General features: G+C 32.4%; 1 protein-coding gene across 4 annotated transcripts in view; it reads right to left on the bottom strand.

The window, feature by feature from the left end:
* Positions 1–26,709, bottom strand: part of LOC137095000 (general transcription and DNA repair factor IIH helicase subunit XPD) — a 45,572-nt gene extending 18,863 nt beyond the window's left edge. Inside the window, exons 1-14 of one of the 4 annotated variants that reach the window (XM_067461125.1) lie at positions 26,650–26,709; positions 25,583–25,682; positions 23,673–23,750; positions 20,793–20,855; positions 18,727–18,840; positions 18,388–18,504; positions 14,748–14,864; positions 12,083–12,206; positions 11,889–11,985; positions 8,987–9,120; positions 7,830–7,998; positions 5,657–5,775; positions 1,432–1,501; positions 1,262–1,331 (exon numbers count right to left, since the gene is read on the bottom strand). In XM_067461125.1, the coding sequence (XP_067317226.1) occupies positions 1,262–1,331; positions 1,432–1,501; positions 5,657–5,775; positions 7,830–7,998; positions 8,987–9,120; positions 11,889–11,985; positions 12,083–12,206; positions 14,748–14,864; positions 18,388–18,504; positions 18,727–18,840; positions 20,793–20,855; positions 23,673–23,750; positions 25,583–25,682; positions 26,650–26,654 (1,377 nt within the window). In that variant the 5' untranslated portion in view covers positions 26,655–26,709. Of the gene's footprint in view, positions 1–1,261; positions 1,332–1,431; positions 1,502–5,656; positions 5,776–7,829; positions 7,999–8,986; positions 9,121–11,888; positions 11,986–12,082; positions 12,207–14,747; positions 14,865–18,387; positions 18,505–18,726; positions 18,841–20,792; positions 20,856–23,672; positions 23,751–25,582; positions 25,683–25,926; positions 26,030–26,194; positions 26,276–26,520; positions 26,569–26,649 lie in introns of those variants that run through there. The other 3 variants (XM_067461126.1, XM_067461128.1, XM_067461127.1) reach the window with 3 other exon arrangements.
* Between the last annotated feature and the right edge of the window lie 855 nt (positions 26,710–27,564).

The following is a 27,564-nucleotide window of genomic DNA, read 5'->3' as shown; positions in this document are numbered from 1 at the left end:
TATTAGCGGTATACAAGTGTACCAAATAAATAAATAAATAAATAATAATAATAATAATATTTCTATAGGTTCACTATTATCCACAGGTAACTGCAAGTCACTTTGACTAATAATAATAACAATAATAACAATAATAATATTTCTATAGGTTCACTATTATCTACAAGTTACTGCAAATCACTTTGAGTCTCAATAATAATAAAAATAATAATAACTATTATTATTATTATTATTATTACTACTACTATTATTATTTCTATCGGTTCACTATTATCCACAGATTACTGCTCTGAGTCTCCATAACAACAACAACAACAACAACAATAATTGTTATTTCTATAGGTTTGCTATCACTTTGAGACTCAATAATAATAATAATAATAATAATAATAATAATAACTATTATTATTATTATTATTATTATTATTTCTAGGTTCACTATTATCCACAGATTACTGCTTTGAGTCACCATAACAAAAACAACAACAATAGTTGTTATTTCTATAGGTTTGCTATCTCTTTGAGTCTCAATAATAATAATAATAACGATTATTATTATTATTATTATTATTATTATTATAGGTTCACTATTATCCACAGATTACTGCTTTGAGTCACCATAACAACAACAACAATTGTTATTTCTATAGGTTTGCTATCACTTTGAGTCTCAATAATAATAAGAATAATGATAATGATTATTATTATTATTTCTATAGGTTCACTATTATCCACAGATTACTACTTTGAGTCTCAATAACAACAATTGTTATTTCTATAGGTTTGCTATCACTTTGAGTCTCAATAATAATAATAATAATAACCTATAGAAATATTATTATTATTATTATTATTATTTCTATAGGTTCACTATTATCCACAGATTACTGCTTTGAGTCTCCATAGCAATAATAATAATAATAATAATAATAATAATAATAATAATTGTTACTTCTATAGGCTTGCTATTATCTGCAGGTTACTGCTAATCACTCAACAGTAATAATAATAATAATAATAATAATAATAATAATAATAATAATTGTTACTTCTATAGGCTTGCTATTATCTGCAGGTTACTGCTAATCACTCAACAGTAATAATAATAATAATAATAATAATAATTGTTACTTCTATAGGCTTGCTATTATCTGCAGGTTACTGCTAATCACTCAACAGTAATAATAATAATAATAATAGAGAGAGAGACTTGAAGGGTATATATATATATATATATATATATATATATATATATACTGACCCCGGAGGTGATGATGACCGACTGGAAGCGCTCAAAGACCGGCTTGATGGCAATGGAGGCATCCATGCAGCTGGGAAGAAGAAGGAGAAAGGCCATTGGAATGAATGAAGAACACAGACTACAAATCCCATCATGCTGCGAGAGGCATGCAAGGGCATCATCGTCTTCACCTGAAATGCAGGATCGGGTTCAGGATGGTGGGCGTCCGGTCGTCAAAGGGCTCGATGATGATGGTGAAACCTGGAAACACACACAACAGCTTGAGTCGTGGAGGCTCATACACGCGTCACAAATATATATATACTACACATACATTAAATATACCGTATGTATATATAGGCAAATATAATGATATTTAAAGCCAGACTATAAAATAAATAGTCTGGGCCTCCTAGTGGTGCAGCAGATTAAACCGCCGAGCTGCTGAACTTGCTGATCAAAAGGTTGGAGGTTCGAATCCGGGGGTTGGGGTGAGCTCCCGCTGTTAGCCCCAACTTACAGTAATAATCTTACTATTATATTACATTATTATTATTATTATTATTATTATTATTATTATTATTATTATTATAAAAATAATAGTAGTACATTATTATATTGTAATCTTATTATATTACATTATTGTTATTATTATTATAATTATTATAATAAAAATAATAGTCGTACATTATTATATTGTAATCTTATTATATTACAATATTATTAGTATAAAAATAATAGTAGTACATTATTATATTGTAATCATATTATTATATTACATTATTATTATAAAAAATAATAGTCCATTATTATATTGTAATCTTAGTATTATATTACATTATTATTATTATTATTATATATTGTAATCTTATTTATTACATTATTATTATTATTATTATAAATAATAGTAGTCCATTATTATATTGTAATCTTATTATTATTTTACATTATTATTATTATTATTATTATTATTATATATTGTAATCTTATTATTATATTACATTATTATTATTATTATTATTATTATAAATAATAGTAGTACATTATTATATTGTAATCATAAGATTATATTACTTTATTATTATTATATTGTAATCTTATTATTATATTACATTATTATTATTATTATTATTAGTATTATAAATAATAGTAGTACATTATTATATTGTAATCTTATTATTATATTACATTATTATTATTATTATTATAAAAATAATACTAGTACATTATTATATTGTAATCTTATTATTATATGAATACTATATTAATATAGCATTAATATAAATACAACAAAGAAATAAAATTTTATTTATTTATTTATTTAAAATAAATTTATTTCTTTGTAGTATTTATATTAATGCTATATTAATATAGTATTAATAATTCATTAATAATTTATTAATAATACATGATCAATAATACGTTAACAAGCATGCATTACTAATAAACAAAAAATACTGTAAATAAATATTATTAGTAATATTATATTATTACTATTACTTTATTATCATTACTACTATAAATACTGTAAATAAAAAATACCGTATTCGTACAGTATAAATAAATAAATAAAAATAAATAAATAATATATATATAAATATATAAAAATAAATATAAAAATATAATAAATAAATAAATAACAAATACTGTATTATTACTATTAATTTATTATCGTTACTACTGTAAATAAAAAAATCCCGTATTAGTACAGTATTAATAAATAAATAAATAATATAATATATATAAAAATATATTATATAAAATATATATAAAATATATTTTAAAATAAATATAAATAATACTGTATTATTCCTATTAATTTATTATCATTACTAATAATAATAATAATAATAATAATAATAATAGATGGCATGTAGATTTGGGTTTGTTTTTTGTTTTTTTTGCTATTTTTGACCATCTTTTGGCAATGCGATAGGAGCCAATGATAATAATAATAATAATAATAACAATAATAATAATAATAATAATAATAATAATAATAATTTGCCTCCAGATATATTCCACTCTTTGTATCTCAAAGCAAAACTTATCAATAGGACTGTGCTTTTTGCTCTCTCCGTTGCAGCCGCTTTGCGACTCGACCGCAGCCTGAGCCTCCGGCCACTGACCACTGACCGCAGGAGGGAAATTAAGCTCCTTAGTGGCGTCAAGGCGCTTAAGAGCCTTAAGTGGTATTTATATGCGGCTTGGATCCTCGTCCTCTTTCCTTTAGAAAAAAATAGTCTGATCCTTCTGGCGGTGCAGCGGATTAAACCACCGAGCTGCCGAACTTGCTGACCGAAAGGTTGGTGGTTCAAATCCGGTGATCGGGGTGAGCTCCCGCTGTCAGCCCCAGCTTCTGCCAACCTAGCAGTTCGAAAACATGCAAATGTGAGTAGATCAATAGGTACCGCTCCGGTGGGAAGGTAATAGTGCTCCATGCAGTCATGCCGGCCACATGACCTTGGAGGTGTCTATGGACAACGCCGGCTCTTCGGCTTAGAAATTGAGATGAGCACCAGAGTGGTACACGAATAAACTTAATATCGCTTCGATAAAGTTAAATAAACTTTTAAATAAAGTTTAATAAACTTAAAACAGCTCTGAGACCCCCCCGGGGTGAGAAAAGCGGTATACAAATACTGTAAATAAATAAAATAAATAAATAAATATTGGGGGAAACCTTTACCTTTACATATATATATATATATATGTATATGTATATGTATATGTAATGTATATATATGTGAAAAATATATATATATATTATTACATTATTATTATTATTATTATTATTATTATTAGATATGGAGATGAGCACCGATATATATATATATATATATATATATATATATATAAAATAAAACATGAAAAAATATTATAAATATTATTAATATATATTATTACATTATTATAAATAAAAATATTACAAATATATATTATTACATTATTATTATTATTATTATTATTATTATTAGATATGGAGATGAGCACCTATATATATATATATATATATCCTATACACACACACACACACATATATATATAGGAAATATATATATATATTTCCTATATATATATATATATATATATATATAATAAAACATGAAAAAATATTATAAATATTATAAATATATATTATTACATTATTATTATTAGATATGGAGATGAGCGCCTACATATATATATATATATATATATATATATATCCTATATATATATATATATATAATAAAACATGAAAAAATATTATAAATATTCTAAATATATATTAGTACATTATTATTATTAGATATGGAGATGAGCGCCTACATATATATATATATATCCTATATATATATATATATATACATACACTAAAACATGAAAAAATATTATAAATATTCTAAATATATATTATTACATTATTATTATTAGATATGGAGATGAGCACCTATATATATATTTTTTTCCTATATACATATATATATATAGAGAGAGAGAGAGAGAAAATATATATATATATTATAATAAAACATGAAAAAATATTGTAAATACTATAAATATATATTATTACATTATTATAAATAAAAATATTATAAATATTATAAATATATGTTATTACATTATTATTATTATTATTATTATTATTATTAGATATGGAGATGAGCACCAGAGTCCCAAATCTGGACACTAATAAACTTAATATCGGGGGAAACCATTTAGGTTTCCTATATATATATATATATATATATAATATTTTATAATAATATATATTATATATTATATATTTTATAATAATATATATTATATATTATATATTTTATAATAATATATATTATATATTATATAATATAATAATATATATATTATATTATATTATGACATGAAAAAATATTATAAATATATATTATTACATTATTATATTGTAATCTTATTTTATTATATTACACTATTATTATTATATAAATATGTTATATTATTATTCTACTATTCTAAAAACACAGAAAATTATTATAAATACATATTATTATATGTATTTATAAATACATATTGTCAGGCCACATGACCTTGGAGGTGCCTATGGACAATTAGCTTCCCCACTTAAGCGGTACCTAAATTTTCCTACTTGACAGACGCAACTGTCTTTTGGGCTGCAAAGGTCGACAGCAAGCTAGACAAATGGTCGGGAGCTTACTCCTACCCCAGGCTGGCTTCGAAGTTATAACCTTTCAGTCAGTAGTGATTTTAATCCTGCTGACTCCCAACCACAATCCATCCATCTATCCACACACATACTGAGAATGGACGCTAAGCAGGGTCAGCCCTGGTTAGTCCTTGGATGGGAGACCACCGAGAATGGACGCTAATCAGGGTCGGCCCTGGTTATTCCTTGGATGGGAGACCACCAATGCTTCAAATTAGACCCCGCCTTACCTTTGGAGTAAGTGCTGACCAACGTGGCAAAGTTGGAAATCAGCGTAATGGGAGAGAAGTCGGAAATGTCAGCGATTTCCAAAGTTCGGAGCAGCGAGCGGAGCCGTTCGGCACAGAATCTGCAGAGTTTGTGCCACAAAAAGTTGCAAGAGTTGAACAACTACGTGGTTATTTGAAGACAGAATAAAGAGATTATTTACGAAAATAAGTTTTCATCATACGTCTTTAAGGTGCAAAGTTTTTAGTGAGTTGGAATGGATGCATTTGTATGCAAACAAATGTGCTGGAAAACTAATGTGTTTACAAACTATATAATTAGGGGAAAAATTATTAAAAATCAGTGGATTGACTGATTGTTCTGAAACTTTGCAGGATTGATGCCCTGATTATGTTGTCTCATTGTGCAAAAATGCACTGGGATACCTCTTGTAGTTTAAAAAAATTTTTTTTAATTGAAAAATGCTATTTAAAATAATTAAAATAATTTTTAATTGAAAAATATTATTTAAAATTCCTAAAAATCAGTATATAAAATAATCTTTCTGAAACTTTGCAGGGTCGATGCCCTACATATGTTATCTCATTGTGCAGAAATTCAAAGAGATACCTCCTTTCGTTTTTTAAAAAATAATTTTTAATTGAATTTTTAAAAACAAAATTTCTAAAATATCATTAGATGATTTAATCTTGCTGAAACTTTGCAGGATCAATGTCCTACATATGTTGTCTCATTGTGCAGAAATTCAAAGAGATGACTTTTTTAGTTTTTTGAAAAATAATTTTTAATTGAACAAAATGTTTTAAAATTCCTAAAAATCAGTATATAAAATAATCTTCCTGAAACTTTGCAGGAACAACGCTCTGTTTAAGCTGTCTCATTGCGCAGAAATTCAAAGAGATGTCTATTTAGTTTTTTGAAAAATAATTTTAAATTGAATATTATATATATATTTAATTTTAAAAAGTTTAAAAATTCCTAAAAATCAGTAGATGAACAAACCTTTCTGAACCTTTGCAGGATCAATGCCCCACATATGTTGTCTCATTGTGCAGAAATTCAAGGAGATACCATTTTTAGTTTTTTTGAAAAATAATTTTAATTGAATTTTTTAAAAAACAAATCCTAAAAATCAGTATATAAATTAATCTTTCTGAAACTTTGCAGGATCGTTGCTCTGTTTATGCTGTCTCATTGTGTAGAAATTCAAAGAGATGCCTCTTTTAGTTCTTTGAAAAATAATTTTTAATTGAAAAAAATGGTTTTAATTCCTAAAAATTAGCAAATGAACTAATCTTCCTGAAACTTCACAGGATCAATGCCCCGATTATGTTGTCTCATTATGCAGAAATTCAAAAAGAGATACTGCTTTTAGTTTTTTGAAAAATAATTTTTAATTTTTAAAAGTTTTAAATTGTTAAAAAATCAGTAGATGAATGAATCTTTCTGAAACTTTGCAGGATCGATGCCCTGATTATGCTATCTCATTGTGCAGAAATTCAAAGAGATAACTCTTTTAGTTCTTTGAAAAATAATTTTAATTAAAAATATCTTTTTAATTCCTAAAAATCAGTATATCAACCAATCTTTCTGAAACTTCACAGGATCAATGCCCCGATTATGTTGTCTCAACGTGCAGAAATTCAAAGAGATGCCATTTTAGTTTTTTGAAATATAATTTTAATTGAATTTTTTAAAACAAAATTCTTAAAAATCATTAGATGAACGAATCTTTCCGAAACTTTGCAGGATCAATGCCCTACGTATGTTGTCTCATTGTGCAGAAATTCAAAGAGATACCTCTTTTAGTTTTTTGAAAAATAATTTTTAATTGAATTTTTTAAAACAAAATTCCTAAAAATCATTAGATGAACGAATCTTTCTGAAACTTTGCAGGGCTGATTCTCTCTTTGTGCTTTATCATTGTGCAGAAATCCAAGGTGATACCTCTTGGGAAATATTTTTCAAAAATATATTTGTTATTTTTTAAAAAAAAATATTTAAAATCTATGGATGACCGAAACGTTTTGAAACTTGGCAGGCTTAAAGCTGTAAAGGTTGCCTACATGCAACCCAAGTTTCAACCTAATAGCCATAAAAATGATGGAGAAACAAGCTTCGAAATCTTTCCTTATTTGTAGCAATGGAAGTAATCTTATTGAAATAATAACTGACCGGAGGGGTTTGCGCTCGATGCAGACTTTCTCGAAGATGTCCTTCAGGAAGGACGGAGGGCTCTCCTGCACCATGTGATGGACGCGGAGGCGGGACTTCAGGTACTCCAGGAAGCGCTTCAGGAAGCCCACAAAGTGCTCCGCGGTCCGGATGTTGCCCGGCACGGCCTCTGCCCAAAAGGAGACCACAAAGACCATCATCCACCCATTTGCTCTGCACCTCCAGGGATGTAAAAGACAATTCTAGGCCGTACCAATAGGAGCCTACTGACCGGATAGAGGAAAGTATTAAAGCCATGGCTTGACCATAGTAATATAGATGACCAAACATGAGCCAAGAAGGTGATGCAGCAGCTCAAAAGGCCAATGCGATCCTAGGTTGCCTCCATAGAAATCTAATGTCCAGATAGAGCAGCAGTTCTCAACCTGGGGGTCGCAACCCCCAGGGGGGTCGCCTGGCCATATATCATACACATACACACAAACATGTGTACACACATACACACACACACATATGTGTGTACACACATACACATACACACAAACATGTGTACACACATACACACACACATATATGTGTGTACACACATACACATACACACAAACATGTGTACACACATACGTGCACACATACACACAAACATACATGTGTACACACATACACACATGTGTGCACACATGTGTACACATACATACACATGCACACACATATGTGTACACACATACACATGCACACACATATGTGTACACACATACACACACAAACACATATGTGTACACACACACAATCATATCCAGGGAGGCTCATTAAGTCAAGTATATCTCACAATCATATCCAGGGAGGCTCATTAAGTCAAGTAAGAGTTTGGGTGGCATCTTTTGGGAGGGATTGGATAGTTTCTTCCTGCTGGACTGAATCGCCTGGAGGGGGAGGGTCCCTTTATGGTTCCATGATAAGAGAGACTGGATGGCCATCTGTTGGGAGTGATTGAATGGTGTCTTCCTGCCACAAAGAAAGGGGGTTGGACTACATGGCCATTGGGGGTCCCTTTCCAAGTATATGGTCCTACAATAAGGGTGCCAAAGGGGCCACGCTAGTCCCAAGAGGTGCAAACCGCATTAAATCAACAGCGCGGACGCACCCATATAAACACACACCTTGCAGGACCTCGTCCGGGAGCACAGGGTTGGCCAGGTAGACGTCGGTCTCTCGGGCCACGTGGGCCTCGCGCAGCCCCTCCACCAGGCGCCGGTACTCCTCCTTCAGCCTCTGCGCGTCCGTCTCCTTGATGCTAGGAAAAGGGGAGCAAAGGGCAGAGACTCCTAGCGAGGGGCTCCCTCCAGAAATCCCTCTGACCGAAAGAAGTGACCGTCCACTCTTGGACGTTATACACTGCCCAGCATTAGTCTATGATGAGGCTGACCACAGAATTGTGCTGGAGGTCCTAGAGTTTCCTAGAGGGAGCACAGAGTTGCCTTGGAGGACCCATTAGCAATGAATAATATTAATTATTGTTATTGTTATTATTGCTTTCATTGTTGTTATTATTGCAATTATTGCTATTTTTATCATTGCTCTTATTATTGTGGTTGTTGTCATTCTTATCATTGCTCTTATTATTATTATTACTGTTATTATTATTGGTGTTATTGTTATTATTGCTTTTATTGTCATTCTTATCATTGTTTTTATTATTATTGTTACTGTTATTATTATTGGTGTTATTGTTATTATTACAGTTATTGTTATTTTTATCATCGCTCTTATTATTGTGGTTATTGTAATCCTTATCATTGCTCTTATTATTATTATTATTACTGTTATTTTTGGTGTTATTGTTATTATTGCAATTATTGTTATTTTAATCATTGCTCTTATTATTGCGGTTATTGTAATTCTTATCATTGCTCTTATTATTATTGTTACTGTTATTATTATTGGTGTTATTGTTATTATTGCTTTTATTGTTGTTATTATTGCAGTTATTGTTATTTTTATCATTGCTCTTATTATTGCAGTTATTGTCATTCTTATAATCACTCTTGTTATTATTGTTACTGTTATTATTATTGGTGTTATTGTTATTATTGCTATTATTGTTGTTATTGCAATTATTGTTATTTTTATCATTGCTCTTATTATTGCGGTTATTGTCATTCTTATCATTGCTATTATTATTATTACTGTTATTATTATTGATGTTATTGTTATTATTGCTTTTATTGTTATTATTGCAATTATTGTTATTTTAATCATTGCTCTTATTATTGCGGTTATTGTAATTCTAATCATTGCTCTTATTGTTATTATTACTGTTATTATTGTTGGTGTTATTGTTATTATTGCTTTTATTGTTGTTATTATTGCAATTATTGTCATTTTATCATTGCTCTTATTATTGCAGTTATTGTCATTCTTATCATTGCTCTTATTATTATTATTACTGTTATTATTATTGGTGTTATTGTTATTATTGCTTTTATTGTTATTATTGCAATTATTGTCATTTTCATCATTGCTCTTGTTATTGCAGTTATTGTCATTCTTATCATTGCTCTTATTATTATTACTGTTATTATTATTATTATTATTATTACTGGTGATATTACTATTTCTGTTATTATTGTTATTACTGCTGTTATCATTATTACTATTGTTGCTACTATTATTATTGCTTCTTATTATTATTGCTATTATTGTTGATGTTTTTCTTAGACATCATTATTATTACTTTTATTATTATTGCTGCTGCCACTGATATTACTGATATTATTATTATTATACATTGTCAGTAATAATATTATTGTAGATTGTTACTATTATATAACAATAACTGCAACAACTGCAACGTTATTATTGCTGTTATTGTTATTCTTAGCATTGTTATTCTTATTGCTGTCATTATTGCTGTTGTTATTGTTCCTATAATTGTTTTTGTTTTTGTTATTATTGCTGTTATTGTTATTCTTAGCATTGCTGTTATTATTGCTGTTATTCTTATTGCTGTTGTCATTGTTCCTATAATTGTTGCTGTAATTGTTATCAATGCTGTTATTGTTATTCTTAGCATTGCTGTTATTCTTATTGCTGTCATTATTGCTGCTATTGTTATTGTTGTTGTTATTGTTATTCTTAGCATTGCTGTTATTCTTATTACTGTCATTATTGCTGTTATTCTTATTGCTGTTATTGTTCCTATAATTTTTGTTGTTATTGTTATTATTGCTGTTGTTATTGTTATTATTGCTGTTATTGTTATTCTTAGCATTGCTGTTATTATTGCTGTTGTTATTGTTCCTATAATTGTTTTTGTTTTTGTTATTATTGCTGTTATTGTTATTCTTAGCATTGCTGTTATTATTGCTGTTATTCTTATTGCTGTTGTTATTGTTCCTATAACTGTTGTTGTAATTGTTATCATTGCTGTTATTGTTATTCTTAGCATTGCTGTTATTCTTATTGCTGTTATTGTTATTGCTATTGTTATTACCACTATTATTATAATTGCTGCTATTGTTATTGTTATTATTGCTGTCATTACTACTGTTATTTCCATGATTATTGCTGCTATTGTTATTATTATTGATGTTACTGTGATTTATACAATTGTGGCTATTATTATTATTATTATTATTATTATTATAACTGCTGTTCGTTATTACCATTGTTGCTATTGTTATTATGACTTATTGTCATTATTATTATTGCTGATTATTATTATTGCTGTTATTATTTCTGCTATTATTGCTGATATTGTTGTTATTATTGTTGCTATTACTATTATTATTATTGTGGCTGTTGCTATTGTTATCATTATTATTATTGCTGTTGTTATTATTACTGCTATTATTATAATTGTATTTATTTATTTATTACTGCCTTTTTTTTCTTTAAATCATTAAAATTTACTTCCTGGATTTGGCATTTGATTACTATGGAGATGCTCTTTGCTAACTGAATTCAATATTGCTGCTTAGATGTGTTGAACTGATGTCCTACTTCCCTATTGTGTTTGTTTATTTACTTGTATGCAAATGGTGTAAATAAGCAACCGCTCACTTCTGGATGGCGGATTGGAGGGTGGCCACGTTCCCTTGGCACCGGTCCAGCATCTTGCGCGTGATGTTGACGCCCATGGAGTCGATGCAGACGTTATCTGCAAATCAAGAACAATATCGATATATATGGGAAATGCATAGGATGACCTTCCTCCGTCCCCAGTTCGGACCGATGACCACTCGGCCACCCCTTACCGATATTGTGAGCCTCGTCGAAGACCACCACCGACTTCCTGGCCAGCTCTTTGGAGACCAAATCTGCAATTTTGGGGTCCAAAAGGTAGTGGTAACTGTACACCACCACATTGGCGTGGAGGATCTGCTCCAAAATGGAGAGAGAAAATAATAATAATAATAATAATAATAATAATAATAATAGTGACGTACTGTGCTTTTGTGTCAATAATAATAATAATAATAATAGATTGCTAGTTCAACTGGTATCCATGTTGACTGGATGATGCTACATCAATGTAGTTTCTGGTTGCTTGAGAGTTGCTATTCAAAATAAGCCTAACTAATACTATACCCCGTTCTAGACCATATCTTCTTCTTCTATTGATATTATTATTATTATACATTGTCTATAATAATCATATTATTATTGTAGATTGCCATTATTATTATTATTATTATTATTATTATACACTGTCAGTAATAATATTATTATTGTAGATTGCCATTATTATTATTATTATTATACACTGTCAGTAATCATACTATTATTGTAGATTGCCATTATTATTATTATAAATTGTCAGTAATAATATTATTATTGTAGGTTGTCATTATTATTATTATTATTATACACTGTCAGTAATCATACTATTATTGTAGATTGCCATTATTATTATTATAAATTGTCAGTAATAATATTATTATTGTAGATTGCCATTATTATTATTATTATTATACACTGTCAGTAATCATACTATTATTGTAGATTGCCATTATTATTATTATAAATTGTCAGTAATAATATTATTATTGTAGGTTGTCATTATTATTATTATTATTATTATTATACATTGTCAGTAATAATAATATTATTGTAGATTGTCATTATTATTATTATTATTATTATACACTGTCAGTAATAATATTATTATTGTAGATTGTCATTATTATTATTATTATACATTGTCAGTAATCATATTATTATTGTAGATTGCCATTATTATTATTATTATTATTATTATTATTATTATACATTGTCAGTAATAATAATATTATTGTAGGTTGTCATTATGCTTATTATTATACATTGTCAGTAATATTGTTATTATTGTAGATTGCCATTATTATTATTATTATTATTATACATTATCAGTAATAATAATATGCTAGATTGTCATTATTATCATTATACATTGTCAGTAATAAAAGTAATATTATTATTGTAGATTGTCATTAGTATTATTATACATTGCCAGCAATAATATTACTATTAGAGTAGATTGTGATTGTTATTATTATTACTATTATTATACATTGTCAGTAATAATAAATATATGGTAGATTGCCATTATTATTATACATTGTCAGTAATAATATTGTTATTATTGTAGATTGTCATTATTATTATACATTGTCAGTAATATTATTATTATTATTATTATTATTATTATTGTGGATTGTCATTATTATTACTATTATGCATTGTCAGTAATAATAATATTATTATTGTAGATTGTCATTATTATTATACATTGTCATTATTATTATACATTGTCAGTAATAATATTATTATTGTAGATTGTCATTATTATTATTATACATTGTCAATATTATTATTATTATTATTGTGGATTGTCATTATTATTATTATACATTGTCATAATTATTATTATTATTGTAGATTTGTATTATTATACATTGTCAATAATAATATTATTATTGTAGATTGTCATTATTATTATAATTATACATTGTCAGCAATAATATGATTGTATATTGTTATTATTATTATACATTGCCAGTAATAATATTATTATTATTGGAGATTGCCATTATAAATATTATTATACATTGCCAGTAATAAAATTATTATTATTATAGATTTTCATTATTATTATTATTATTATACATTGTCAGTAATAAAAGTAATATTATTATTGTAGATTGTCATTATTATTATTATACATTGTCAGTAGTCATATTATTATTGTAGATTATCATTATCATTATTATTATTATACATTGTCAGTAATAATATTATTATTATTGTAGATTTTCATTATTATTATTATTATTATTATTATTATTATACATTGTCAGTAATAATATTATTATTATTGTAGATTTTCATTATTATTATTATTATTATTATTATTATTATTATACATTGTCAGTAATAATAATATTATTATTGTAGATTTTCATTATTATTATTATTATTATTATACATTGTCAGTAATAATATTATTATTATTGTAGATTTTCATTATTATTATTATTATTATTATTTTTATTATTATTATACATTGTCAGTAATAATATTATTATTATTGGAGATTGTCATTATTATTATTATTATTATTATTATTATTATTATTGTGGATTGTCATTATTATTATTATACATAATAATAATCCACCCCCTTCTGCCATAAAGGAAGATACCACCTGATCCCTCCCGACAGATGGCCATCCTGCCCCTTTTTCGAAAAATCTGAAATACTCCTAACATACGAAATCATTTGTGGCTGAGACAGTGGCACCCGTGATTTCTGAGGTTCTAATGCATAAACACTTTCCTTCTTGCACAAAAATAATGCCCATAAAGCAACCTTTACGCTATAAGACACTATTTGCAAAGGAAAGGAAAGCAAGAAAGGCAACAAGGTGCAACTTTGCATTACCGCATATCTGGCGAGGAAGTATGGGCACCACCCTTTCTTCCGCCCATACGCTTTCAAGTCGTCGAGGTTGTAGACTCCATAGGGAATGGGCACCTCCCGCCCGTGAGCATCAAATTCCTGCCAAAATAGGAGAAAGAGAATAATTATATATCACTAGCTGTGCCCTGCCACGCGTTGCTGTGGCCTATAGTAAAACTTATTAAAGTTGAGGTAGATATCTGGACTATTATGAAAGAGAGGTCCCTACCTATTCCTTCCCCCTTTCTCTCCTTTCTTCCTTCTCTACCTCTTTCTTTCTTTCCTTCTTTCACTACTTGGTTTCATCCTTCTCTCTTTCCTTCATTCCCCCCCTTTCTTCCTTTGCCTTTCTTCCCTCCCTGTTTGCTTCCTTCTTTCACTTTTTATTTCCTTTTATTTTACCACCATCATAACAATAATACAATGCATTGCCTCTGGGACCTGACTCCTCTCCCAATCCCCCAGGGTCTCATAGGAATAATAGCATAATAATAATAATAGAAATAACAACCTTTACCCGCCACGTGTTGCTGTGGCCAACCTTCCCTCTTTCTCTCCTTCTTTCCCTCCCTCCTTCCTTCCTTCCTTCCCTCCCATCTTTCCTTCTCCTCTTCTTTCTCTATCTCTTTCCTTCCTTCCCCCTTCTTCTTTCTTTTCTGCTGTCTCTCTTTCCTTTCCTTCCATCTTTCCTTTTCTTTCCTTTTCTTCTTCCTTCTTTCTCTAACTTTCCTTCCTTCCCCCTTTTTCTTTACCTCCTTTTCTCTTTCTTCCTTCTTTCCTTCCTTCCTGTCTTTCCTAGATTTTGACAGGGCGGGAAGGGGTGCGGGGTGGGGTTTGGAGGGGGCGTGAAGTAAAAGGAGGTAAGATTGGGGCGGGGGAGTGATGGAGCGTGGGGTTGTGTGTGTGTGTGCAGCGGCGGGGGGAGTGATGGAGCATGGGGTTGCGTGTGTGTGTGTGCGGCGGCGGGGGGGGAGTGATGGAGCATGGGGTTGTGTGTGTGTGCGGTGGCGGGGGGAGTGGGGTTGCGTGTGTGCGTGCGGCGGCGGGGGGAGCAATGGAGCGTGGGGTTGCGTGTGTGTGTGCGGCGGCGGGGGGAGTGGGGTTGCGTGTGTGCGTGCGGCAGCGGGGGAAGTGATGGAGTGTGGGGTTGCGTGTGTGTGTGTGTGTGCGGCGGCGGGGGGAGTGGGGTTGCGTGTGTGTGTGCGGCGGCGGGGGGAGTGATGGAGTGTGGGGTTGTGTGTGTGTGCGCGGCAGGGGTGTGTGTGTGTGCAGGAAGCGGCGCGGCGGGGCTTGGAGTGGGCATGGTTTCCGCAGAGGGAACATTGACCGGAAGGGCATGTGCGCGCGCCAGGGAACTTGCGGCTGGGCGCCAATGCACATGCTCAGTTGTTTTGCCGTTTTGTGAGTGTGTGTTGTTTTTCATTTTGAGTAGATACGTATGTACCTTGTGGGTTGTGTTATGGGCATGGGAATTTTGGTTAAGTTTCATTGGGGTTTTTTTGAGTTTTGTTTTTTTGCCGTTTTGAGTGTGTTGTTGTGTTGTTTTTCATTTTGAGTAATATGTTTGTACCTTGTGGGTTGTGTTATGGGCATGGGAATTTTGGTTAAGTTTCGTTGGTTTTTTTTAGAGTTTTATCCTTTTGCCGTTTTGTGAGTGTGTTGTTGTGTTGTTTTTCATTTTGAGTAGATATGTTTGTACCTTGTGGGTTGTGTTATGAGCATGGGAATTTTGGTTAAGTTTCGTTGGGGGGGGGGGTTTGAGTTTTGTTTCCTTGTTGGATGCCCCTAACAAATTTATATATATAGATAAACATATCCTATAGAATCCCATGCAGTGCCTCCCTACTTGTGCAAAGCATGCAAGACGGAAATAGGGGCAAAGAATGAGGTTTTAAACAGGGGCTGGATGGCCATCTGTCGGGAAGGATCGGATGGTATCTTCCTTTATGGCAGAAGGGGTTGGATTGGATGACTTTTGGGGGTCCCTTCCAACTCTAGGATTCTATATCTATCTCATGTGTGTGTGTGTGTGTGTATACATTTCACAATGCTATCTATCATCTATAAATCTATTAATCATCTATATCTATCTATCTATCTATCTATCTATCTATCTATCTAAATAGAATATGTATGTACCATCTATCTTTTAATCAATCATCTATCTATCTATCTATCTATCTATCTATCTATCACCTTTCTCTCTATCATATCTATGACCATCTATCTATTGTTGGATGGCCATCTGTTGGGAGGGATTGAATGGTGCCTTCCCATCTGGCAGAGCAGGGATTGGATTAGATGACCTTTGGGGGTCCCTTCCAACACTAGGATTCTATATCTATCATATACATACATACAAACATACATACATACATACATATACATATATGTATAGATAGATAGATATGTCACAATGCTATCTATCATCTATAAATCTATCAATCAATCAATCATCAATCAATCAATCAATTTATCTATATAATGAGTGAGACTACATAGAATATATAGGTAGTCTAACACCTCTCTATATATCCATGTATCACCTATCTATCTATCTATCTATCTATCAATCAATCATCTATCTATCTATCTATCTATCTATCTATTTCCTATATTTATACCCTGCCTTTCTCCTCCCAAAGGGCGGGGTCATCTATCAATCAATCAATCAATAATCTATTTATTTATTTATTTCCTATATTTATACCCCACCCTTCTTCCCCCGAAGGGCGGGGTCATCTATCTATCTCTCTATCTATCAATTATCTATCTATTTATTTATTTATTTCCTATATTTATACCCCGTCCTTCTTCCCTCGACTCTCTCTCTCTCTCTCTCTCTCTCTCTCTCTCTCTAGCATATCTATGGCCACCTATCTATTGCTGGATGGCCATCTGTTGGGAGGGATCGAATGGTGCCTTCCCATCTGGCAGAGGAACAGCTGGACTGGATGGCCTTTAGGAATCCCTCCCAACTCTAGGATCCTTTGGATGCATTCAAACAGGCTGGATGGCCCTCTTTCGGGAGGGATCGAATGGCGCCTTCCCGTCTGGCAGAGGAACGGCTGGACTGGATGGCTTTTAGGGGTCCCTCCCAACTCTAGGATCCCATGGATGTATTCAAACAGGCTGGATGGCCATCTGTTGGGAGGGATCGAATGGTGCCTTCCTGTCTGGCAGAGGAGGGGTTGGACCGCATGGCCTTTAGGAGTCCCTCCCAACTCTAGGATTCTATAGATGTATTCAAAGAGGCTGGATGGCCATCTGTTGGGAGGGATCGAATGGTGCCTTCCCATCTGGAAGAGGAATGGTTGGACTGGATGGCTTTTAGGGGTCCCTCCCAACTCTAGGATCCTATGGATGTATTCAAACAGGCTGGATGGCCATATGTTGGAAGGGATCGAATGGTGCCTTCCCATCTGGCAGAGGAGGGGTTGGACTGGATGGCCTTTAGGGGTCCCTCCCAACTCTAGGATCCTATGGATGCATTCAAACAGGCTGGATGGCCCTCTGTCGGGAGGGATCAAATGGTGTCTTCCTTTACAGCAGAAGGGGATGGACCAGATGCCCTTTGGGGGTCCCTTCCAACCCCAAACGATGCCTGTTTTGCCCCCGATACCTCGAAGAATTGGCATGAAGGGACGCTGCTGTCCTGCTGACGTTGGGCCCGAATGTATGAAGCCGTCAAACTGAAGCACTTCCCATCCACTTCCTTCCCAAACCGCAACGAGCTCACCTGTAATTAAAAAATAACGAGACCTCACTTTGGGTGCATCTACACTTCGGATTTGATGCAGTTTAGCGCCACTTTGCAATGGTTTGATGCAATGGGGTCCAGAGTTGCATAGAGACAAGCCAACCATGGAATCCTGGATCCCATAACATTAAACCATTGCAAAGTGGCGTTAAACTGCGTTAACTCCACAGTGTGGACGTGCCCTGTGCCAATGAGGAATACCTCGGGGTGGATGCAAAGGTTCTTCCTGGAGCTGAGCGCCAGGCCCAAGAAGGGCTGCTTCTCCCCCGTTTGCTTCTCGTAGAAATCCAGAAGTTTGCGCATCTCCTCAATCACCTATTTTTTGGGGTGAAAACACAGCCATTTATTTTCCATTCCTTGCATTGATGTGCCATTCCAAATCATGTTGACTTATGGCCATCCCATGAATGCCACAGAAAATTCAAAAGTATGCTCAAAGGTCATTTCGCCAGTTTATTAATATTTGCCAGTATTATTAGTCCCATAATCCTGATATATTCTATGTAGTCTAACATTGTTGTTGTTGTTGTCGTCGTCATCCCTATATATTCTATGTATAACATTATTATTATTGTTGTTATTGTTGTTATTATTATTATTATTTCTATAATCCCTATACATTCTATTTAGTCTAACATTATTGTTATTGTTGTTGTTGTTGTTGTTATTCCCATAATCCCTAAATATTCTATGTAGTCTAACATTGTTGTTGTTGTTGTCGTCATCATCCCTATATATTCTACATAGTCTAACATTGTTATTGTTATTATTATTGTTATTATTATTATTATTCCCATATTCTATGCAGTCTAACATTGTTGTTGTTGTTATTGTCGTCATATTCATCCCTATATACTCTATGTAGTCTAACATTGTTGTTAGTCCCATAATCCCTATATATTCTATGTAGCCTAACATTATTGTTGTTGTTATGCTCATCACCACCCCTATATATTCTATGTAGTCTAACATTATTATTATTGCTGTTGTTATTATTATTATTATTCCCATAATCCCTATATATTCTATTTAGTCTAACATTGTTGTTGTTGTTGTTGTTATTCCCATAATCCCTATATATTCTATGTAGTCTAACATTGTTGTTGTTGTGGTTGTTATTCCCATAATCCCTATATATTCTATGTTGTCTAACATTGTTGTTGTTGTTATTGTCGTCATATTCATCCCTATATATTCTATGTAGTCTAACATTATTGTTGTTGTTGTTGTTGTTATTCCCATAATCCCTATATATTCTATGTAGTCTAATGTTGTTGTTGTCGTCATCATCATGCCTATATATTCTATGTAGTCTAACATTATTGTTGTTGTCCCTATATATTCTATGTAGTCTAACGTTGTTATCATCATCAGCATCCCTATATATTCTATATAATCTAACATTGTTGTTGTTGTTGTTGTTAGTCCCACAATCCCTATATATTCTATGTAGTCTAACATTGTTGTTGTTCCCATAATCCCTATATATTCTATATAGTCTTATGTTGTTGTCATCATCAGCATCCCTATATATTCTATGTAGTCTAACATTGTTGTTGTTGTTGTTGTTGTTATTAGTCCCATAATCCCTATATATTCTATGCAGTCTAACGTTGTTGTTGTTGTTGTTGTTACGATCATCACCATCCCTATGATTGTGATGATCATAGGGATGATTCTAGGTAGTCTAACATTATTATTCTTATTGTTATTATTACTATTATTCCAAAAATCCCTATATATTCTATGTAGCCTAATATTATTGTTGTTGTTATCATCATCATCCCTATATATTCTATGTAGTCTAACATTATTATTGTTGTTGTTGTTGTTATTATAATTATTATTATTCCCATAATCCCTATATATTCTATGCAGTCTAACATTATTGTTGTTGTTGATGATGTTATTGTCATCATCATCCCTATATATTCTATGTAGTCTAACATTTTTGTTGTTGTTGTTGTTACTATTCCCATAATCCCTATATATTTTATGTAGATGATGATGATGATGATTATTATTCCCTTTGCAAATAGACTGTCGCTCCAATAATCTCCCTGCCAGCATGTGGGAATGGCAATCCAGAGGAGAAGACCCTTTCCAAACCCCAACCACCGAGGCTCAATGCAATCGATTCCTGAGAGTTGTAGTTTTGCAAGGTCTCCTGTCTCCTCTGCCAACTACAACTCCCAGGACTCCATAGCACTGATTCCAGGCTGTGAAAAGTGCTGCCAAACTACATTAAGTCCCATCGTCCGCATCACCTTTTCTATTTCCGGAACGGTTCTGGAGCAGTAAATGAGCTTGGTCACCTCCAGCGGATAAGCCTGGAAAAGAAGGAAAATAAATATATTGTGTCTTATTCATGAGTAACTTCCCTCATATTTTCCCCTTCCTTCCAAGGGGTAGATTTGTAATAATAATAATAATAATAATAATAATATATTTTATTTATAACTTGTGGGCTGCCAGTTTTATATATTCATGTATTATTATTATTGATACAAAAACACAGTAAATAATAATAATAATAATAATAAATGAATATATAAACATTATTATTATATTATCATATTTACACCCACCATACTTATCTTCCAAGGGGCATATTTGTAATAATAATAATAATAATAATATACTTTATTTATAACTTGGGGACTGCCTGTTTTATATATTCGTGTATTATTATTATTGACACAAAAACACAGTAAATAATAATAATAATAATAATAATAAAAGGGAATACATAAACATTATTATTATATTATTATATTTACACCCACCGTACTTATCTTCCAAGGGATAGATTTGTAATAATAATACTATATATTCGTGTATTATTATTATTATTGTTATTGTTATTGTTATATTGACACAAAAACACAGTAAATAATAATAATAATAATAATAATAAAAGTGAATACATAAACATTATTATTATATTATTATATTTACAACCACCATACTTATCTTCCAAGGGGTAGATTTGTAATAATAATAATAATAATAATAATAATAATAATAATATACTTTATTTATAACTTGGGGACTGCCTGTTTTATATATTCGTGTATTATTATTATTATTATTATTATTATTATTGACACAAAGACACAGTAAATAATAATAATAATAATAATAATAAAAGGGAATACATAAACATTATTATATATTCGTGTATTATTATTATTATTATTATTATTATATTGACACAAAAACACAGTAAATAATAATAATAATAATAATAATAATAATAAAAGTGAATACATAAACATTATTATTATATTATTATATTTACAACCACCATACTTATCTTCCAAGGGGTAGATTTGTAATAATAATAATAACAATAATAATAATAATAATAATAATAATAATATACTTTATTTATAACTTGGGGACTGCCAGTTTTATATATTCATGTATTATTATTATTATTATTATTAATGACACAAAAACACGGGAAATAATAATAATAAAAATATATAAACATTATTATTATATTATTATATTTACACCCACCATACTGATCTTCCAAGGGGTAGATTTGTAATAATAATAATAATAATAATAATAATAATATACTTTATTTATAACTTGGGGACTGCCTGTTTTATATATTCGTGTATTATTATTATTTATTTATTTATTTATTTATTTATTTACTTTGCTTATATGCCGCTGTATCTCAAGCCCGAAGGCGACTCACAGCGGTTCACAAACAGTAAAAACAGTAGAAACAGCAGTGGTTCCATACAACATATAACAATTGACTTAACACATTATCCATAAATTACCAATAAGCCATTACAATGCACAATTATTACAAAAAACAACCGTACCCAATCTTCTCCTCATCCAAGCGTAGTCCAGGTTCGTCGTCCATTGTTCCATTCCTATGTTCCATTACCAGATTGCACTAAATTACTCAAACGCCTGCACAAACATCCAGGTCTTCACCTTTTTGCGGAATACCATTAGAGATGGTGCTAGTCTAATGTCCGTAGGAAGGGCGTTCCACAGCCGAGGAGCCACCACCGAGAAGGCCCTATCTCTCGTCCCCGCCAGCCGAGCTTGAGAAGCAGGCGGGATCGAGAGCAGGGTCTCCCCGGAAGATCTCAAAGTCCTGGTGGGTTCATAGGCAGAGATGCGGTCGGATAGGTAGCTTGGGCCGGAACCGTTTAGGGCTTTAAAGGCCATCGCCAGCACTTTGAATTCAGCCCGGTAGCAGATCGGTAGCCAGTGGAGTTGGTGCAACAGGGGGGTTGTATGCTCCCTGCGCTCCGCTCCTGTTAAAATCATGGCTGCCGAGCGTTGGACTAGTTGGAGCTTCCGAGCTGTCTTCAAAGGCAACCCCACGTAGAGAGCGTTGCAGTAGTCTAAACGGGATGTAACCAGAGCGTGGACTACCGTGGCCAAGTCAGACTTCCCAAGGTACGGGCGCAGCTGGCGCACAAGCTTTAGCTGTGCAAATGCTCCCCTGGTCACCGCCGAAACCTGGGGTTCCAGGCTCAGCGATGAGTCCAGGGTCACACCCAAGCTGCGAACCTGCATCTTCAGGGGGAGTGCGGCCCCATCCAACACAGGCTGTAACCCTATGCCCTGTTCGGCCTTGTGACCTCTGTCTTGTCTGGATTCAATTTCAATTTGTTCGCCCTCATCCAGACCGTCACAGCGGCCAGCCTCCTTAGTAGCAGGTGGAAAGGAGTGACAGAGTTGGACATCATCCGCGTACAGATGACACCGTACCCCGAAACTCCGAATGATCTCCCCCAGCGGCACAAAAACACAGTAAATAATAATAATAATAATAATAATAATAATAATAATAATAATAATAATAATAATAATTGAATATATGAACATTATTATACAGTCTGCTGGCTGTTGTATTGGATCACACATCTAGGACTGTGTGCTCTATCAACAAATAATACGTGCAGATCCCAGTAAGGTGGCCTTCTGCAGCTAGCAGATGGTAATCTTGTCAGTGCCAATTGTGTTTAAGTGCAGGCCAAGGTCTTGAGGCACTGCACCCAGTGTGCCGACCACCACTGGGACCACCTTGACTGGCTTGTGCCGGAGTCTTTGCAGTTGTTGTTGTTGTTACAATTTTATTATTATTATTATTAAGGTATCCTCACCTTCTGGTAAGCCACAATGAGGGACAGGAGAGAGATAGTTTTCCCAGTTCCGGAAGGCATTTCCAAGACTCCATGGCCCTGAATGGGAAACAGAGAAGAGGTCATATGACTCCAAAAAGCAAAACAAAACTCCCGTAAACTACGACAAAGTAGTTCCACATGAAGAATAATATAGTTCTAGGATCCTCGAAAGCAGCAATTTTTAATAATAGTAATAATAATAGTAATAAAATAATATATAATAATAATATATAACATATATAATAATATATAATAATATTAATAATAATAATAATAATAATAATAATACAGCTTCCATATCCTTTGTGTTTATCTACACGTAATAAAATATATCCTTGCTAGGCATTTCCTAGAGCCTCCAGTGCAACTCTATGCTCGTGTATATGTTTTCCTAACACTTTTGGTACTGTTTTGAACTGTTCGAAACTGCATTTTTGGTGTGTTTTCACTCATTTTGTCCTTATGAGAATAGAGGTCTATCAATAAAAACAAAACATGCGCGTGTGTGTGTGTGTGTATAATGTTTATTTATGTCCTGCTTTATCTCTCCTGAAGAAGACTCAATTAAAAGTATGACCACGTAATTCAAAAATATACATTAAACACAAGTTCCGCCACGAGACGATGGAGGAGCTCTAACATGCACGTGCGCACCCCCCACAGCTGCACGCATGCGCTGTGATGGCTTCTCCTTTAATTAAGGATTGCTAAGTTGTTCTCAGTGTTTTCCTAATTTTTATTATTGTTGGTCACACCTTGTATGGTGAGGAGTTTTGTTGCCAAATTTGGTGGCTATTGGCCCAGTGGTTCTTTTGTTTTTAAACCACTCACGACGACGACAACCTTTTTATATATATAGATTAAAACAGAGTTAAATGTAACAGGATTGAAAATTCAGTTAAAATCCATTAAAACATATTCAAAGCTAAAAAAAAATGTACATATGTAATTATATAATATACAAATATTCCAACATTATATAAATATGCAATATGCAAATATGCAATACACATATTTATTTATTTATTTATTAATGCACTTGTATACATATGCAATATTTACATAAATACGTTATATATATTGTATACGTTTATATACACATAGGGAATATATACGTTATACATAATATATATATATATATATTAAATAATACATAATCATATATACATAACATTATGTATATATTATATAAATGTTATGTAGATATGATTATGTATTATTTTAAAATATTATATATATCATAATTATTTATAACGTATATATTGCCTATGTGTGTATAAACATATACAATACAGCTTTTGCCAACCTAAAGGTTCGAAAGCATGCAAATGTGAGTAGATCAATAGGTACCGCTCCGGCAGGAAGGTAACGGCGCTCCATGCAGTCATGCCGGCCACATGACCTTGGAGGTGTCTATGGACAACGCTGGCTCTTCGGCTTAGAAATGGAGATGAGCACCGCCCGCCAGAGTCAGACATGACTGGACTTAATGTCAGGGGACTACCTTTACCTTTACCTATAATGTATTTACAATACATATAATGTATACATATATATATATTGTATATGTATATGTATGTACACACACATACATATACAATATTTACATAAATACAGTATATATATTTTATATGTTTATATACACATAGGCAATATATACATTATAAATAATATATATATTAAAATAATACATAATCATATATACATAACATTATATATATATTATATAAATGCTATGTTTATATATTGCCTATGCGTATATAAACATATACAAGATATATAATGTATTTATGATAATATTGCATATGTATGTGTGTGTCCATACATATACATATACATATACATATACAATATATACTATACATTGCACATACGCACACACCCCTAACCTTAGCATCCAGTGTCCTCTTGAGCTCCAACATATAAGAATACTGCTCCGGATAAATGAAGTCATAGGGGAAATAGACCAATAAGCCATCTATGTTCAACCTGGAGAAGAGCAAAAAAAACCCCGTAAGCATCAGAGAACATGGGACTGCAACTCCCATCATCCCCTATTATATCCTAAGTTTGCTCCCTTTTCTCCCAAATGCAGGCTATGCAACTTCCAGAGCATGGGGAAAGTGCCCTTTTGGACTGCAACTCCCATCATCCCCTATGCATTCTGACTGCAACTCCCATCATCCTGTATGCATTCTGACTCCAACTCCCATCACCTCCTATATATCCTGACCTGGGTCCCTTTTCTTCCAAAAGATGCAGGCTGGGCCTTCCAGAGCAATGGGGAAAGTGCCCTTTTGGACTGCAACTCCCATCATCCCCTATGCATTCTGACTGCAACTCCCATCATCCTCTATATATTCAGACCTGGGTCCCTTTTCTTCCAAATGATGCAGGCTGGGCCTTCCAGAGCAATGGGGAAAGTGCCCTTTTGGACTGCAACTCCCATCACCCCCTATGCATTCTGACTGCAAATCCCATCACCCTCTATATATTCTGACCTGGGTCCCTTTTTTTCCAAAAGATGCAGGCTAGAGCTTCCAGAGCAATGGGGAAAGTGGCCTTTTGGACTGCAAATCCCATCACCCCCTATGCATTCTGACTGCAAATCCCATCACCCCCTATGCATCCTGACCTAGGTCCCTTTTCTTCCAAAAGATGCAGGCTGGGGCTTCCATGGCAATGGGGAAAGTGCCCCTTTGGACTCCAACTCCCATTATCCCCTATGTATTTTAACCTATGCTTGCCAAAAGACAAGCCAGCCCCAAATGCAAGGAATCCCAGTTGCCGTAGGCTCCATTGCAGAAAAAGAATATGGAAAAAACACCTTTAGGGGTTCCTCGCCCTTTAAAAACCTATAAATTTCGCACATTTCTCTAAAAGAACCCCCCCCCCCTTTTTTTCCGCTGCCCTAATGGTATCGCCCTGCTTCTGCTTCTCCCCCCGCGGCACTCACTTCATGGTCTCTTCCGCGCTCCAATCCCTTCCAAAGCGAGGACACGCCTATCGCTCGGGATTGGTCGGGAGCAAAGAAAGACAGGCTCTAGCTCCGCTCACTAGACAGCTAGTTCGTATGAGCCTAACTCCCAGCAAGTTCGGTTGGAGTAATCTAACCTAGAGTTGAGGAGTTGAGCTAGACTGAATGAATCGAGCGCAGAGAGGAAGAGTTGAACTAGGCTGGATCAATCCAAAGCAGAGCGATTGAGTTAAATTGGCTGCCTATATAGTTCTTTAAGATGGGGAAAAAAAATTCTATAGGATGATTTATTTATTTATTTGAGTTGGGAAAAATGCTGTGCAAATTGAGATGGGCTTTAAAGGTATACAGAGGAAGAAGCCAAATTTGCTAGCCTTAATTAATTAATTAAATAATTAATGCAGTTTGGGAATTAATTAATTTATCAATTATTATTTATTGTTATCTATAATGTGTGTATATATATATATATATATATATAAAATTTATAATAATAATAAGTTATTATTAATGCAGTTTTAAAATCATATAATAACATATGAATTAATGCAGTTTGGAAATTAATTAATTTATCAATTATTATTTATTATTATCTATAATGTAATAACATATGAATTAATGCAGTTTGGAAATTAATTAATTTATCAATTATTATTTATTATTATCTATAATGTAATAACATATGAATTAATGCAGTTTGGAAATTAATTAATTTACCAATTATTATTATTATCTATAATGTGTGTGTGTGTGTGTGTGTGTGTATATATATATATATATATATAATTTATAATAATAATTATTATTATTAATGCAGTTTTAAAATCATATAATAACATATTAATTAATGCAGTTTGGAAATTAATTAATCACTTATTTATTGTTATCTATAAT

Source organism: Anolis sagrei, chromosome X, assembly GCF_037176765.1.
Source record: "Anolis sagrei isolate rAnoSag1 chromosome X, rAnoSag1.mat, whole genome shotgun sequence".
Classification (NCBI taxonomy): Eukaryota; Metazoa; Chordata; class Lepidosauria; order Squamata; family Dactyloidae; genus Anolis; species Anolis sagrei.
The sequence above is the reverse complement of the archived record's forward strand: the minus strand, read 5'-3'. Positions and strand labels throughout refer to the sequence as shown.